At 38.0% G+C, this 17,803-nt stretch overlaps 1 protein-coding gene across 1 annotated transcript in view; it reads left to right on the top strand.

The window, feature by feature from the left end:
- Positions 1-17,463, top strand: part of ftsj3 (FtsJ RNA 2'-O-methyltransferase 3) — an 18,715-nt gene extending 1,252 nt beyond the window's left edge. The window contains exons 3-20 of the mRNA XM_056239095.1: positions 1,584-1,630; positions 1,705-1,784; positions 5,122-5,221; positions 6,199-6,393; positions 6,565-6,680; positions 7,029-7,133; positions 7,216-7,316; positions 9,922-10,008; positions 10,084-10,242; positions 10,854-10,989; positions 12,449-12,645; positions 13,805-13,922; positions 14,002-14,228; positions 14,320-14,417; positions 15,260-15,362; positions 15,445-15,628; positions 16,658-16,752; positions 16,832-17,463. Of these exons, the coding sequence (XP_056095070.1) occupies positions 1,584-1,630; positions 1,705-1,784; positions 5,122-5,221; positions 6,199-6,393; positions 6,565-6,680; positions 7,029-7,133; positions 7,216-7,316; positions 9,922-10,008; positions 10,084-10,242; positions 10,854-10,989; positions 12,449-12,645; positions 13,805-13,922; positions 14,002-14,228; positions 14,320-14,417; positions 15,260-15,362; positions 15,445-15,628; positions 16,658-16,752; positions 16,832-17,078 (2,395 nt within the window). The 3' untranslated portion in view covers positions 17,079-17,463. The remainder of the gene's footprint in view (positions 1-1,583; positions 1,631-1,704; positions 1,785-5,121; positions 5,222-6,198; positions 6,394-6,564; positions 6,681-7,028; positions 7,134-7,215; positions 7,317-9,921; positions 10,009-10,083; positions 10,243-10,853; positions 10,990-12,448; positions 12,646-13,804; positions 13,923-14,001; positions 14,229-14,319; positions 14,418-15,259; positions 15,363-15,444; positions 15,629-16,657; positions 16,753-16,831) is intronic.
- Positions 17,464-17,803: the final 340 nt, after the last annotated feature.

The following is a 17,803-nucleotide window of genomic DNA, read 5'->3' as shown; positions in this document are numbered from 1 at the left end:
ACTATAACATTAAAGGTTGTAGCCTAGACTTTTAACCTAAATTCAGATGCTATTTATTTTTTAGATATAATAATCAACACACAACACATTGTATGAAAACATGTAAACTGAACATAAGGCAGTTTTTGCATTAACTTGTGTTTTTACTCTAATTTGTTATTGAAATATAATACTTTAGGCCTACACAGTTTTCATTTTCATGAAAGATATTTTAAACATACATTAAATAATCAAGATATCATTAACAGGTTAAGTAAAATATAATATATAGGCTAACATGGTGCATTTATTTAGTGCAAGAGTTCATTTATAGGAACCAAGGTTGTGGACACTGAATCACTTGCCTGTTGAGGTAAATATAATGCTAGTGACAAGCTATGGTGTTTTATTGACGTCTTTCCGCTGCTGAAACACTGATTGAGCGATTACACGAGTTATGATGCCTTTCAGTAAGTATACTGCATCTTTCAACATACCTTCAGGTGTCCATTCTGTAACTGAGGAAGAGATGATCGCGTTTACCCGCGCGCCGCGCTGCCGTTTGAAATGAGGAGCTTAGTAGGCATACAGCGATCTGTCACGCCACATCAAAGAGCGCCAAAACGCCATTTATTGTTTGAATTTCGTGATCAAATAGACAGAATTTGAAAGATTACACCTTGCTTATTATCGAAAGTAACAAAACACGGAGCTTGTTATTTGGTGTTAATGGTGGTTAGCTACAAAACTGAATTTGTTGTGTACTGTACACAAGACATGAGGTCCATTGAGCCGGGCTGGGCGGGGCCGGGGTAGCAGGGGGCGGGGAGGGGCGTGTTCGGTACGCAATGAGAGTATCGCGATTCGAATCGTGTGTTCTGTATCGCGGTTTTTCGGTTCGAATATCGTTACACCCCTACTAACTACTGTAATCATTTCATGGGAATCGAAAATTTATTCCAATTCTGTGATCGGGATACTTGAGGTTCAGCCCAGCTAACAATTTTTGGTTCCCAGAACTTGCCTTTTTAAATAGATAGTTCACCCAAAAATTAAAGGGATAGTTCACCCCAAAAATGTAAACTCTGTCAGTAACTACTCTCCCTCATGTTGTTCAACCCCGTAAGACTTTCGTTCATCTTCAGAACACAAATTAAGATATTTCTGATTAAATCTGAGAGCTGGATCACTCCTCCATAGGCTTCTATGTGATTGAAACTTGCCGGCACAGAAAGTTATTAAAGACATCGTTAAAATAGTCCGAGTGACTACAGCGGCTCAACCTTAAGTTTATCAAGCGACGAGAATACTTTCTGTGCGCAAAAAAACAAACAAAAATAACGACTTTATTCAACTATTCATTTCCTTCTCTGTGGGCCTCGAGTGAGTTCACGTAGTGTAACAGCGCAGCACTTCTGGGTTATACATTATATTCAACATTATATATAGTAGATTAATGCAGTACTGACACTAAAACCCTGAAAACTAGAATTTTGGGTGAACTATCCACGATACATATTGTTGCATTTTTGTGTTGCGATATATTGTGACGCCCTAGTTACCCAGCACTGTTCTTGACTAACCCGTGTGTGTTTGGCGTTCAGGTTGCAGGTGGCGTCCAAGTTCATGCCGGTGTCCAGCCTGGTGATCGGTGAGTGGCGTGTGACGTGTAATGTCTCTGATTCAGACTCACAGATCCAGTGTTGACTCTTGATTTGATGTCAGGTGTGGATCTGGTGCCGATCAGAAGCATCCCGAACGTGGTCACGCTGCAGGAGGACATCACGACGGAGAAGTGCAGACAGGTGTGTGTGTGTGTGTCAGCTCAGGAGTGTGTTTCCCTTACGGCGCACCTCGCTGGTTCACTACTATAGTACGATGCATCGCTGTAGAAATCATCTCGACTGTTTCCCGAAGCCGTATTGTTGCAAATTGACTATTCAACCACGTTGGTTAATGATGTCACGCAGGTGTTGGAGAAATAACTACTTTTAATGAATCTGGGTTGTACGTCACACGCAGGCTCTCTATTGGCCGACGCTGGTCATGTGTGTGTGATGCGTGTGACGTACAACCCAGAAGCTCTGCGCTGTTACACTACGTGAACTCACTCGAGGCCCACAGAGAAGGAAATGAAGAGTTGAATAAAGTCGTTATTTTTGTTTGTTTTTTTCGCACAGAAAGTATTCTCGTCGCTTGATAAACTTAAGGTTGAGCCACTGTAGTCACTCGGACTATTTTAACAATGTCTTTAATAACTTTCTGTGCTGGCCAGTTTCGATCCCTTAGAAGCCTATGGAGGAGTGATCCAGCTCTCAGATTTAATCAGAAATATCTTCATTTGTGTTCTGAAGATGAACGAAAGTCTTACGGGGTTGAACAACATGAGGGAGTTAGTAAAGGATTAGTTCACCTCAAAATGAAAATCTCCTGATAGTTTACTCTCCCCAATGCCATTCAAGATGTTCATGTCTTTCTTTATTCAGTGGAAAAGAAATAAAGTTTTTTTTTGAGGAAAACATTTCAGGATTTTTCTCCACACAATGGACTTCAACGTTAACCAACATGTTGAAGTCCAAATCAATGCAGTTTCAAACGGCTCTGCACGATCAGCTGAGGAACAGGGTCTTATCTAGCCAAACCATTGCTTATTTAAAAAAAAAAAACATGTATATACTTTTTACCCACAGTTGTTGGTCTGCGACGCGCCAGGCATTACGTCATCGCGTTGGAAAGGTCACGCTGGACGTAGGCGGAAGCACTGCCCCATTGTTGATCGGTCAAATTTTATTGTATGTTGAATGACATTTGTCTATGTCAGTTTATTGTTTAAAATGGTCGTTTTGTGTGCGCATCCTGGATGTTTAAAAAAATGGGGCGGTACTTACGCCTACGTCCAGCGTGACCTTTCCCACGTGATGACGCAATGTTCTACATAAAGACACCGGTTGCACTGAATGTCAGCTTGCTTATTTTGCTCAAGATCAGGATTTAATGAGTCCACATGTCATGAAAACTAGAAACTGCTTCTAACCACAGGAGATCTGTCACTCACACACACACCTGGCGTCGCAGACCAGCACAAGACCAACATCTGAGGACTATTTCTCATTTTTCTCAGTTATTTCGCTTTATTTCCAGATTTAATCATAGACTCGCAGTGTTTCCTCTAGGATTTTTTCCAGCCGTGGTGGCAGGCCCATTTCGCCAGGGGGAGGGGGCGTGGCCCATGAGTGATATTCCCATTGGCCACGCCCCCTTATCCCAGGTGTTTAAACCTCCCCTAAGCATTATAACATGAAAGGCGCCAATAAAAGCGGCAAAGAGATTATGCGCATCGCGTGCGCAGAGTGATGCACTTGAAGCAACGCGAAGTCACAGCGTGCAGCGCTTCGCATTGAAAAGTTCAAAGCACAAAGCGAAGAGATTATATCTATCTATGCTTAATGTATTATATCTATGCAACAGTTTATTGAGCCTTTTCTTTTAACAGTTTAAATTTCAGTTACAGTGTGCATGAAGAACACTTCATAGTGCTCTCTACTCCAGTGCTGTAGTAACAGACACCCGGGAGAAAGGAATATGATTTAGAAAGCGCTATAAACTCCAGCAAGATAAAGTAATTTTATGCAAACTATAGATTTATCTACAAATAAAGTATAATAATGGGAACATTGATCTTGAAGAGAGTGTCGTCGTGTTACTGTCGTAACCGAACATGACGCGCTGTTTGAATGCTGAATGACTGAAGAGAGATGAGGAACTTTCCATTAACTTTAACTTAACGACTTAAATATAAATTTTTACCTCACATTATGCTATTGAATGACTTTAGAAGTCTTGGAATATAGTGCGAAAACTTTATGGTGCTTTACAATGTTTTGTATGCCTTTAGTGGGGCTTAATAATAACACATACAATATCGGACCGAGAAGCTGCAGCCGTGGCAGGATGATTTTAGGTGTGGCGGCCCGCCCCGGCAGAATGAATGTAGCGGAAACACTGGACTCGTTCTTACACACTAGAGCTCGTTCGCACATGCGCACTCTTCAAAAACTACACTTTAAATCTCCTGACAAACTAAAAGACGTAAATGACATTTGTATGTGTTCTACATTAAGACACCGGTTGCACTGAATGTCAGATTGCTTAATTTGCTCAAGATCAGGATTTATTGAGTCCACATGTCATGAACACTAGAAACTGCTTCTAACCACAGCTCGAGATCTGTCGCTCACACACACACCTCTGTGATGCTGTGTTCGTTGGAACGATGGTTTCGGGAAACACACTCGTTGAACTGTTGATAATGACGGAACATAGTTGGCTAACAATGCTTTCAGGAAACACACCCCTGATCGTACCGGCACTAGTAAAAAAAAAAAAAAGTACAATACCAGCATTTCCCTCTAGCATTCTTAAACGCCTCTGATTGGCCGTTGTGTTCATGCGCTCAACATATGTGACCCTGGATCACAAAACCAGTCATAAGTCGCACTGGTATATCTGTGGCAATAGCCAACACTACATCACATGGGTCAAAATTATACATTTTTCTTTTATGCCAAAAATCATTAGGATATTACGTAAAGATCATGTTCCATGAAGATATTTAGTAAATTTCCTACCGTATAAATATATAAAACATTTATATTTGTGAGTGGATGCAGCACAATCGCCAACATAAATGCACAACTTTAAAGGGGATTTTCTCAATGTTACGATTGTTTTGCACCCTCAGATTCCAGATGTTCAATAGTTGCATCTCGACCAAATATTGTCCTATCCTAACAAACCGTACATCAATGGAAAGCTTATTTATTCAGCTTTCAGATGATGTATTAATCTCAATTTAAAAAAAATTGACCCAAGTGACTGGTTTTGTGGTCCAGGGTCACATTTATGTCTGTGATTTGCTACAATGATCAACGCTTCAAAAACACACAACTTCAGCGAGCGCTTGCACAGACACACACACGGCAGCGTTTATCAGCGAACGCCTGCTCTCAGACCAATCAGAGGTGTTTAAGAATCCATTCACAATGCTAGAGGTCACATTTTTAAAATTTCAGTCCTGATTTGATACTGAAGTGGGTAGTTTTGGCAGCTCTGCGCGTCTCTGATGAACTGTTCCTCCGCCAGGCTCTCAGGAAGGAGTTGCAGACGTGGAAGGTGGACGTGGTTCTCAATGACGGCGCGCCAAACGTCGGCGCAAACTGGCAATATGACGCCTTCTCTCAAGGTACGGGGAAACGGCACGTGGAGCTCGTCAGCCATTTTAGACCGAAAAATGTTTCTTATTTTTATATTTATTTCTTCATCGGAATGGTACGAAACTTGGTAAAGGGTTTGGCTCTTGCTGTGTGAACACACAAATCATAGACATGATTCGCACAGGTTAAACGGCCTTGATGAAAATAGTCAACAATGGAATTGGAAATGAATGTAGACGAGTTTCCTCTAGTGGAAGCGTTTGGTACTGCAGCCGAACAACATCTCAATGAACGCTCATTTACTGAGATATCAGGCTCACATTTGAACAACTTGTTTAGGTTTATGGCTTTGATTTCTCACAGTTTTAGAGTAAAAACATGTTTTTGAAAATATGTTTCATATAAAAATTTTAAATAGTATTTTTGCACTTTTTCCATAACAATAAACGTAAAAATCTGTATCTTTTCTTATGTTCACTTTTTAAAAACTGTTTTCACGTCTGCAATAATCTGCCAAGTGTTGTCTTTGAAAAGAGACCAAACTTCAGTCTGTCGCTCTAAAGTGTTCAAGATTTACCACAGTTTAAGCTGGAAATTAAATTTTCAGGTCTATGCTAAAAGAAAAAAAAGTGAATAAATGGATTGTAAATATAATTTATATACCCTAAAAATACAAAATATTGAATAAAAACCTTATTGAACTGAAATATAGTACATTAATTTGATTGAAATCTAAAATAAATTCCTGTAATTTGACCGACACACGAAGAGAAAGGCACTTTTATTTCTAGAGCACTTTTAAAACAGCCACTGCTGACCAAAGTGCTGTTCAATCTAACAACTTTACACAATAAAACACATAAACGCATTCATAAAATTACATTAAACCAAAAGCCAGAGAGGGGAAAAAAAGTCTTCAGTGAGGGTTTAAAGTTATCAACATTGGAAGACAGCCTTATGTGAGAAGGTTAAAGTGTGTGTGTGTCCGTGTGTGTGTGTCCTGCAGCGAGTCTCACTCTGATGGCTCTGAAGCTGGCGTGTGAGTTCCTGGCGAAGGGCGGCACGTTCATCACGAAGGTGTTCCGCTCGAAGGACTACCAGCCGCTGATGTGGATCTTCCAGCAGTTCTTCAGGAAAGTGCAGGCCACCAAACCTCAGGCCTCCAGGAACGAGTCCGCCGAGATCTTCGTCGTCTGCCAGGGTGAGCTAACCTTCATCACTGCTGTCTGTCTCTTTCTGTCATTCGTTTCATCCGTTCTGTCTGTGTATCTGTCATTCATTCCATCATTTGTTGTCTATCTATCATCCATCTATATATCTATCCATCCATCCATCTATCTGTCTGTCTGAATATATTTATCTTTTCCTTCAGGTTTTTTGGCTCCGGATAAAATTGACAACAAGTTCTTCGACCCCAAACATGCGTTTAAAGAGGTCGACGTTCAAGTGAAAACCGTCAAAGACCTGGTTAACAAAAAAAAGCCCAAAGTATGTTTTATTACACTCCGCTTATGTTGAACGCATGAATGTACTTTTTTCCATTAAATTCTTTTCAAATATAATTATATATTTTGAATTGTATGATAATATGTTTAAAAATAATTACTTTTTTTATTATTTAAAAAAAAATATTATACATTTTAAAATGTTTAAAAATAATTATATTATTATTATACAATGTTATGTATGTATTATTTTTGTATCTCAAAATAATCAGATCAAAAGATACCTAATTCTATCTTAACTCTATTTAGTTTATTTTTTGTACTTTTCATAAAATACGTTTTATTCCGTCTGTTGTCCTGCTTTAACCCCTCGTGTGCTGTGGTGTTTCAGGCTGAAGGCTACAGCGACGGAGATCTCACTCTCTATCACATCTTCTCACTATCAGAGTTCCTCAAGGCAGAAAACCCCGTCGATTTCTTGAGCAAAGCCAATAAAGTAGGTCTCCAACCCCTTCAGATGAATGCCAGACATCAGTACTCATGTATTTCTCCTCCTAATGTCCATCTCTCTGCTCCAGATAACCTTTGATAACCCTGAGCTTGAAGCCCACCCCATCACTTCATCAGAAATCAAAGAGTGCTGCTCCGATATCAAAGTCTTGGGCCGAAAGGAACTGCGGTGAGTGATGTTTATATATAGGATAACTAAATGTTGGGTTCCCACACCTTGGTTAACTTCAAATTCAAGGACTTTCCAGGTCCAAAACCCTCAAATTCAAAGACTTTCCAGGTCCCAAACCCTCAAATTCAAGGACTTTCCAGGTCCCAAACCCTCAAATTCAAGGACTTTCCAGGTCCCAAACCCTCAAATTCAAAGACTTTCCAGGTCCCAAACCCTCAAATTCAGGGACTTTCAAGGTCCCAAACCCTCAAATTCAAGGACTTTTAAGGTCCAAAACCCTAAAATTCAAAGACTTTCCAGGTCCCAAACCCTCAAATTCAAGGACTTTCCAGGTCCCAAACCCTCAAATTCAAAGACTTTCCAGGTCCAAAACCCTCAAATTCAAGAACTTTCAAGGTCCAAAACCCTCAAATTCAAGGACTTTCCAGGTCCAAACCCCTCAAATTCAAAGACTTTCCAGGTCCAAAAATCCTCAAATTAAAGTATTCAAGGTCCAAAACCCTCAAATTCAAAGACTTTCCAAGTCCCAAACCCTCAAATTCAAGGACTTTCAAGGTCCAAAACCCTAAAATTCAAAGACTTTCCAGGTCCCAAACCCTCAAATTCAAGGACTTTCCAGGTCCCAAACCCTCAAATTCAAAGACTTTCCAGATCCAAAACCCTCAAATTCAAGAACTTTCCAGATCCCAAACCCTCAAATTCGAAGACTTTCAAGGTCCAAAACCCTCAAATTCTAGAACTTTCCAGATCCAAAACCCTCAAATTCAAGGACTTTCAAGGTCCAAAACCCTCAAATTCAAGGACTTTCCAGGTCCAACACCCTCAGATTCAAGGACTTTCAAGGTCCCAAACCCTCAAATTCAAAGACTTTCCAGGTCCAAAACCCTCAAATTCAAGGACTTTCCAGGTCCCAAACCCTCAAATTCAGGGACTTTCCAGGTCCCAAACCCTCAAATTCAGGGACTTTCAAGGTCCAAAACTCTCAAATTCAAGGACTTTCCAGGTCCCAAACCCTCAAATTCAAAGACTTTCCAGGTCCAAAAATCCTCAAATTCAGGGACTTTCCAGGTCCCAAACCCTCAAATTCAGGGACTTTCAAGGTCCAAAACCCTCAAATTCAAGGACTTTCCAGGTCCAAAACCATCAAATTTAGGGACTTTCAAGGTCCCAAACCCTCAAATTCAAGGACTTCCAAGGTCCAAAACCCTCAAATTCAAGGACTTTCCAGGTCCAACACCCTCAAATTCAAGGACTTTCCAGATCCAAAACCCTCAAATTCAAGGACTTTCCAGGTCCAAAACCCTCAAATTCAAGGACTTTCCAGGTCCAAAACCATCAAATTTAGGGACTTTCAAGGTCCCAAACCCTCAAATTCAAGGACTTCCAAGGTCCAAAACCCTCAAATTCAAGGACTTTCCAGGTCCAACACCCTCAAATTCAAGGACTTTCCAGATCCAAAACCCTCAAATTCAAGGACTTTCCAGGTCCAAAACCCTCAAATTCAAGGACTTTCCAGGTCCAAAACCATCAAATTTAGGGACTTTCAAGGTCCCAAACCCTCAAATTCAAGGACTTCCAAGGTCCAAAACCCTAAAATTCAAGGACTTTCCAGGTCCAACACCCTCAAATTCAAGGACTTCCAAGGTCCAAAACCCTAAAATTCAAGGACTTTCCAGGTCCAACACCCTCAAATTCAAGGACTTTCCAGATCCAACACCCTCAAATTCAAGGACTTTCCAGATCCAAAACCCTCAAATTCAAGGACTTCCAAGGTCCAAAACCCTAAAATTCAAGGACTTTCCAGGTCCAACACCCTCAAATTCAAGGACTTTCCAGGTCCAACACCCTCAAATTCAAGGACTTTCCAGATCCAAAACCCTCAAATTCAAGGACTTTCCAGGTCCAAAACCCTCAAATTCAAGGACTTTCCAGGTCCAAAACCATCAAATTTAGGGACTTTCAAGGTCCCAAACCCTCAAATTCAAGGACTTCCAAGGTCCAAAACCCTAAAATTCAAGGACTTTCCAGGTCCAACACCCTCAAATTCAAGGACTTTCCAGGTCCAACACCCTCAAATTCAAGGACTTTCCAGATCCAAAACCCTCAAATTCAAGGACTTTCCAGGTCCAAAACCATCAAATTTAGGGACTTTCAAGGTCCCAAACCCTCAAATTCAAGGACTTCCAAGGTCCAAAACCCTAAAATTCAAGGACTTTCCAGGTCCAACACCCTCAAATTCAAGGACTTTCCAGGTCCCAAACCCTTAAATTCAAGGACTTTCCAGGTCCAACACCCTCAAATTCAAGGACTTTCCAGGTCCCAAACCCTTAAATTTAAAGACTTTCCAGGTCCAAAACCCTCAAATTCAAAGACTTTCCAGGTCCAAAACCCTCAAATTTAAAGACTTTCCAGGTCCAAAACCCTCAAATTCAAAGACTTTCCATGTCCAAAACCCTCAAATTCAAAGACTTTCCAGTTTATATATGTATAAATTTAATTTTTCTGATCCAAAAAATTATCCAAACCGTGAATTTTGTGATCCGTTCCACCACTAATGTCCATATATGAAGAGCTGAAATCTGATTGGCTGTTGTGTTGTTAGTCTGTTGTTGTCATGGAGATCCAAGCTGAGGAGGTTCCTGGGTAGAAAACTGAAAGAGGAAGCCAAGCAACTGGATCCGGAGATCAAGTACGTCATTATCAGTGTCATATAATTCATATATCGCACGGTAAAGATTCACTATTAACTTGCGCATTTTAACAGTCTCAACTCCAACGATGAAGAGAGCGAGACTGACGAGAAGGAAGAGAAGAAAAAGGCGGTGGAAAAGAAGGATGAGGAGAACGCGGCGGACGAAGAGGAAGAGGAGATGGAGAAGAAGCTGGCGGAGATGAAAGCCGAGGAGTTCGCCGATCTTAAACGGTAGGTTTATATCGCTGGGATGTTTTAGTATCATTGATTATATCTATTGTAGGTTGTTGTTTTTTTTTTTTTTTTGTTTACTTGGAATTTATCTTGTATTTTTCTGTTTTCATTTTAAAGTTTAAATAATTTTGTTCAGTGTTTGTTGTTTTTATTAGTTTTAGTTGTTTACTTTTCATGTCTATATTGTTTTTAATTTAGTTTTAGTTATTTTAGTACTTGTAAATGTTCGCATGGCACGTTTTTTATCATTTATTTAATATTTATTTTATTTCAAGTACTACCTTTTTTTTGTTTAATTTGTTTTATATTTGTATTTATTTTTATATATAAAACTTTAAACAAACATAAAAATTATATATATATAATTTTTTTATTGTTTGTTTAGAGTTTTTTAAAATATGATTTTAATACTATTAATTTATTTAATTTTGATGCGTTGTTGTTGTTGTTGTTTTTTTGTTGTTGTTTTTAATATGTCTGTATTGTGTCTAGTTTATTTCATTTATTTTATTTTTTTATTTTTAGGTAACGATAATAGCCCTTCTGTAATACTGTAAGAACGTTTTCCACTGAAAGTGTGTTTCTAACATGTTGTTGTCTGTGATCAGGAAAAAGAAGAAGCTCCTGAAGGAGAAGCGCAAGCAGAGAGAGCGAGTGGAGCTGAAGATGGATCTCCCTGGAGTTTCCATCGCCGACACCAGTGACTCCTCCATGTTTTCTCTCGCCGCCATCAAGAAGGCCGAGGCAAGTGAGCCTGTCGAGGCGTCCCGTAGACCAGCGCGACTCCTCAAGCCGCCTTTCCACTGCATTCGACAAACCACAGCAGTCGGACCGGAAGTCATTCATCTCCGATGGAGAGTCGTCCGGGATAGTAGTTCTGATCATATGCGTATGCGGGAAATTCGGATCCGATTGAGCTTTGGATCCGTTGAAATTAGGGCTGTCAGTTAAACGCGTTATTAACGGCGTTCATTTTTTTATCGCGCGATTAACGGTCTTTTTGGCCAAGCAAACTTTGTAGGTTTTTTTTCACATGCTTTTGCAACAGGACGCGGTACACTGCACTATGAAACCCATTCATTTCAATGGCTTTGAAACAAAACAACAGGCACGACGCTGCACACACTTGTTTGGGCTTGCGAGCCGGCCAAATAGTAGGTTAACGTTACGTTTTGAGTGGATGACGAGCGCGAGACGCCGAAATGGATGCCAATAAGATTCTGAATTGAAAGTTTACTTTTAAAAAGTTGCCAAATGGTTCCATTGACGAGACCAAAGTGATCTGTGTGTTTTGTCGTTGTGAACTGAGCTATCATCTTCACAGCACGTCCAGTCTGAAATACCACTTGATGGCCAAGCACACACACACAGCTGATGCGAATTCTCTGTCAATATCAGGACCTCGTCAGTATTTCTTTCACCCTTTTATTGATGGACAGTGTTTCATTGTGTGAGAGATTATTTGCTCCAAGTGAGAATGTTAGTGTGAAATTGAACACAGTATATGCAAATGTTGTTTTCAATAAAAAACATTTGCACAAAGCAAGCCGATCCACTTTTCCATGTTGATAAGAGCATTAAAATGAGAAAAAATAATGGGACAAAAAGAAATCAAGAGACATTTAGAATAGATAAAAATGTGCGATTAATCGTGAGTGAACTATGACATTAATGCGATTAATCGCGATTAAATATTTTAATCGTTTGACAGCACTAGTTGAAATATCTGTATATTCTGCGAATAGACCGCATACGACCGGCCGACTGGATGTGATGTATTCTAATCAAAACTATGAACGCGAGGCAGAATTACCGATATTTTAACTCTTTAATGTTATTCTGTAAACGCTACTTCTGTAAAATGTCAGTTGTTAATTATTATGGCAGAAAAAAAAATATTTTATAACTATTAAATCAATATTTATATTTTGTTTATTGTAGATGTATTGGGGGTAATTTGTTTTGTGTGGATATATTCATGCATGCATTACATTCATTAAAATCATTAATTTTACCGTTGTGGATAGCCGAGGGCGACGGTTGCTTCACGACCAACTTCAAAGTTCCTGCGACTGCCACTAGGGGCGAAATGCGACAATCGTATGCGAATGTCGTGTGCGGTGGAAAGGCGGCTTTAGACTTTTTGTCCGATTTTCACCAAATTCGAGTCGGATCATCCTGATGTTGTTCCTCCGTCCCGCAGGGTCTCGGCGCCGTCACACAGGGAGATATGAAGGTGACGGACGCTCTGCTGGATGACGAGGAAGGGGACGATGTGCACATCTCTGACGAGGACGAGGACGAGCGCATGTCTCTGGCCTCAGACCTCGACTCCGACGACCTCGAGGAAATCGAGAAGAAAGAGCGAGAAATCAAGGGAAAGATGCCGAAGAAGAAAAAGTAGGGTTCTTGTGAATATATTGTGTTTTACAATTTTTGTTTTAAATAATGTCAAATAAATATATGAACTGTATATTACATTTAAAACGATTACAATATATATAAAATCGAATAATTTTTTTTATATAGAGGCATATCAAAATCATATTTATATTGCTTTACATTTTTATTATACCTGTATGTATATTGATTTATTATTTTAATATAATACATTTAATGTAAATATTTACATTTTATATGTATAAACTATTTATATCAATTATATTTATATTGTTACATTTTTATTTCACTAAATATATATGAAATACAATATATCATATTTAAATTAATATATAATTTATATATATATATATAATAAATGTATATTGATTAATTTAAATATGATAATATAATATATTTTATATAAAATATAAAACTTGTTTATATTTAAACAATTTAAAAATGTATATGTGTTATGTATATAAAACTGCAATATAAAATAAAACCATATACAATATAAAATAAATATTTATACTGTAAAGAGGTATATAAAGGTGTGTGTATATATAAATGTATATATAGAGAGAGAGGTATATAAATATGATTTAAATAGTTCTTGAAAATAAAAAACTAGTAAACTACTTTTACTTGACTAAAAAATAAAATATACGTTATATATAATATTTATTTATTATGTATATTTTATTTAAGTAAAAGTAAAGTTTTTACTAAAGTAAATACATTTTTATTGCTTACATTAACATTTTTAAATACATAAAATAAATTTATATTGTTTACATTTTTATCATTTTTAATATAAAGGTAGATAACAAAAAATTAAAATGCATTTACTTGAAACCTAAATATAAACTACATTGTAAACTGTGTGTAATATAATTATAAATAAATTATAATATAAATTAAAATTGTGTGTATTTTCATTGTAGCAGCAATTGTAAAATAATAATAATAATTTTCAGAAACTGGTATGTTTGTAATATTTCACACATAAATGAATACAATTTCTTGGTGTTTTATGAAAGTGAGAGTTTGAAACAAAATGAAGATTAAATGAAACGTTACAATGACACAATTTTCACGTCTGTTCAAACTCACTGTGTCGTTGATTAAGCACTTTTATTTTGAAGGGATTTCAGCGCTGTTTTTGCGTTTCCCGCAGAGTTTCGTTTGCCGCCTCGCAGCAGGACGAAGGTGAAACCAACGGGAACGAGTTAATCGTCGAACTGGAAGGAAAAGACGAGAAAAAAGAGCGCGAGACCAACATGTGGTTCAGCAAGGTGTGAATCGTTCATTTAGACTAACGCCAATCCCTAAAACCGGTTTAAGCCAGATTTTAACGATTAATTCCCCGCACAGGACATCTTTTCAGAGCTGGATCTGGACGACGACACAGACGCCATGAGTGAACTGAGACAAACCCAGTTGCTGCAGTCTGGGAAGGGCAAAAAGAGGAAAGCGGAGGCGGAGCCTATCACACAGAAACAGGAAGTGGCCGCGCCCTCACAGGAAGTGAAGACGGCTAAAGACGACAGCGACTCCGATGATGACAGCAGCGATGATGATGATGGTGGTGATGATGAGAGGTGACTTTTATATAGTCGTCTATATTAGTGCAAAGCAGAATCAAATGCGTTCTCAGGGAAAAAAAGGTGTTTTGTTTGTTTTTTTCAACAGGGAAATTGCGCAAATGAAACACGCCTCGGCGGCCGTCGGCACGAGAGGAGCGCCTGATGAGGACGACGACTTTCAAGTTGTTCCTGTGGAAAAAACAAGTCAGTTCAGAATTATATTCAACATTTGACATCATCAGAGAATTATATTTAAAACCCTCTGCTGCTCTTTGGTCATTTTTGACTGACTTTGTTTTTTTTTTTTGTTTTTTTTTTTATAGTACGAAACTTGGTAAAGGTTTTGGCACTTGCTGTGTGAACAAAAAAAAAAATCATAGACATGATCCGAACAGGTTAAATGGTCCTGAAAAAAGTCACACTTGAAAAATGAGCGCATAGTCACAAAAATGAGCGCATTGGAAATGAATGGGAGACGAGTTTCCTCTAGTGGAAGCGTTTGGTACTGCAGCCGAACAACATCTCACTGAACGCTCATTTTTATCAAGCTCAAATTTTGAACAACTTGTTTAGATTTAGATTTTCTTTAAAAAGCTACTTTTTCGAACTCCATACGACCGTTTGTCTGATTTTCCCCAAATTCAAATCAGATCATCTTCAGACCATGCCGTGAAAAATGTTACGGATTTTGTGTCGATAATCTAAACTATTTTTGTATACTGTATCAACGAATTTGAGGCTGTATCTCTGGAGAGATTTGACAAATTATTACTCTAAACTTTGTGTAATTGTCACCCGACACTGATCACAACAGATCACTTTGGTGTCAGCGCCACCTATTGGTCAGAAGTAATAATGTGACGTTACAAGTTATTGTATTTTTCGGATTCCAACCGTTTTGCTTAAAATCTCCAAATGTCTTTACTCATTGTTTCAGTTGGTCTGACGCTCGTCATTAGCACGTCATTCTGCCTCTGTGGTGTTTGTCCCCTTTATTTGTTGCTTGCAGCTATATTTAATTTGTGTAATTATTTTTTCTTTCGCAGATAAACGTGCTCGTATTCTTGACGCAGAGGGTTTGGCGCTCGGCGCTCAGATCGCCGCCTCCAAAAGGAGAGTGCGAGACCTAGTCGACGGCTCCTTTCACAGGTAATAGCGAAGACACCGGTTAGCCGTTGCGTTAGCCACGAGTTTCTGAGCTAATAAAGTCGTCTTCGTGCTGTTCTTGCAGGTATGCGAACTCTGAGGACATGACCGAAGTTCCCGCCTGGCTTTTTGACGATGAAAAGAAGCACCGGAAGAGGCCTGTTCCTGTCACCAAAGACATGGTGGAGGAATACAAGCAGAAATGGCGGGAAATCAACGCTCGTCCCATCAAACGCGTGGCAGAGGCCAAAGCCCGCAAGAAGAGACGGGTAAGAGTTCACTGAGGAGAGATGAAAGCCGCTGGGCTTTCAGATAGGCCTGTTGATGCATTAAATTTAAAAAAAAAAATAATAATAATAATTTTTGTTATTCACTGTTATTACACATTTTAGAAAAATAAAATAAAGAATAAAGATGACATTTAAAAATTCAATCAAATAGTTATGAAGTCAAGGTTTTTATATTTTATACATATATATATATATATATATATATATATATCATTTTTTTATATAACAAAAATGTAAACATCTTTTAAATATAAAATTATATCTATTCTAATAATAAAAAACTGAAAATCATAAGAAGAATGTTTTAATATATATCATAATCATTATTAATTTCTTCTATTATTTAATAGTAAAATATATTGCAATATTTATTAATAATTTTATCAATATACAGAGCATTTTTAATTTGAAAAGATTCCATTTTCTTATTTTACAATTATGATTTTAATTTTGAATTTAGTTACTATTATTTTAAAACCATACAATATTTTAAAATAAAATACTGTATTATATTTTTTATTGATATTTAGATTTTCTTATTTATAAAAATATAAATGTATTATTATTCATATTATAATATATTTTGTATTTCTAATTAGATTAATATTTCTATTTATAAAATATTTATACTACATTATATAAACATTAATATTAATTATACGTGTGTGTGTTTAGATGTTTACTTTTTTGTAAACATCTTTTATATATAAAAATATTTTATCAATAAACTGAAAATCATAAGCAGAACATTAAAAGTTTTATATATCAACATTAATTTTCACTTATGAATTAATTTTTTTAATTATTTTTATGGTTGTAAAATAAAATATTGTATTATTAATTTTATTGGTGTTATTTACATGTTTTAATTTATCAAATAAAATATGTATTTATTGTTGTATGAAATGTTCAAAAGTTATCCAGTGGAAAATGGTAATGAAAAACTAAACAAACATACACTGACTTCAAACTGAGTATGGCCTCTAAATGCATATTTTCTTGTCGTAGACGATGAAGAAGTTGGAGCAGGCCAAGAAAAAGGCCGAAGCCGTCGTGAACACGGTGGATATTTCAGAGCGAGAGAAAATGGCTCAGCTCAAAAGGTCAGTCTCGGCATCGACGCGTCGGCTACTTCTCATGTTAAACTCATGAAAACTAATCTTCACTTTTCTTTGCTCGCAGCATCTACAAAAAGGCCGGCGTGGGAAAAGAGAAGCAGGACGTCACGTATATTGTGGCCAAGAAGGGCGTCGGGCGTAAAGTGAGGCGTCCAGCCGGACTCAAGGGCGTTTTCCGTGTGGTTGATGGACGGATGAAGAAAGACACGAGAGCCGCGCAGAGGAAAGACGACAAGCAGCGGGGAAAAGGAGGGCGGGGCAATAAAGCTGGGCGGGGCATGAAGGCGGGAAAAGGACGTCCAAAGAAGTGAGCGACGCCCCTCACGCCCTCATACGGACTGTTCATTTAGCTAGCTGTGTCGTACTGATTGGATTATTAGCGCATATGCTAATATTCACTTCCAGCCTCTCGCTACCAACAACATGCTGTTTTGCTCGGACTTTGACACACTTGATTATAAATAAGGGGCTGAACCTTTAGACCAATCAGACGTGGCTCCAACCGCTGGTGTTTTTCAGCACTGGTGTAATGCTGCGTGTTTTGATGTTTAACATATACTTTGTGGTATATGAACTTCAGGTGTATATACGGTAACCTCCTGATTTTTCTGGGTGAATTATGCCAATGTATGTGCAAAAAAAAAATCTGCTTGGATTGTCAGTGACTTTTAATAAATACAAATTTAAATTGACAAATTGTGTCTTGGTAAATCATAGTAAATTTACATTTTTATATACAAGTATATATGTGTATATCTTTTGTATGTGTGTGTGTATGTGTATCTATAATATAACTTTTTTTTTATCTAATGGGTTTGCTTTATCTAATGGGTTTGCTCGCGCAAGGTCTCTCGCTCGCTCTACGCGGTTTGGAGCACAATCTCTGTCTCGCATGCACGCTCGCTCTAGATAACGGGAGATTTTTAACGAATTTGCGGTATAACTAGTCGATCACGAGTGGCTCAACAGGTAGATATATAGATAAAATCATCTTCCAGGCATTTGACCGCCCGGGTTGACACTTCAGCGTGAGAAA

This window comes from Rhinichthys klamathensis, unplaced genomic scaffold (genome assembly GCF_029890125.1).
Source record: "Rhinichthys klamathensis goyatoka isolate OS25496 unplaced genomic scaffold, OSU_Roscu_1.1 h1tg000552l_1, whole genome shotgun sequence".
Lineage (NCBI taxonomy): Eukaryota > Metazoa > Chordata > Actinopteri > Cypriniformes > Leuciscidae > Rhinichthys > Rhinichthys klamathensis.
Note: the sequence above shows the minus strand (reverse complement) of the source record. Positions and strands in the feature narration are given on the sequence as shown.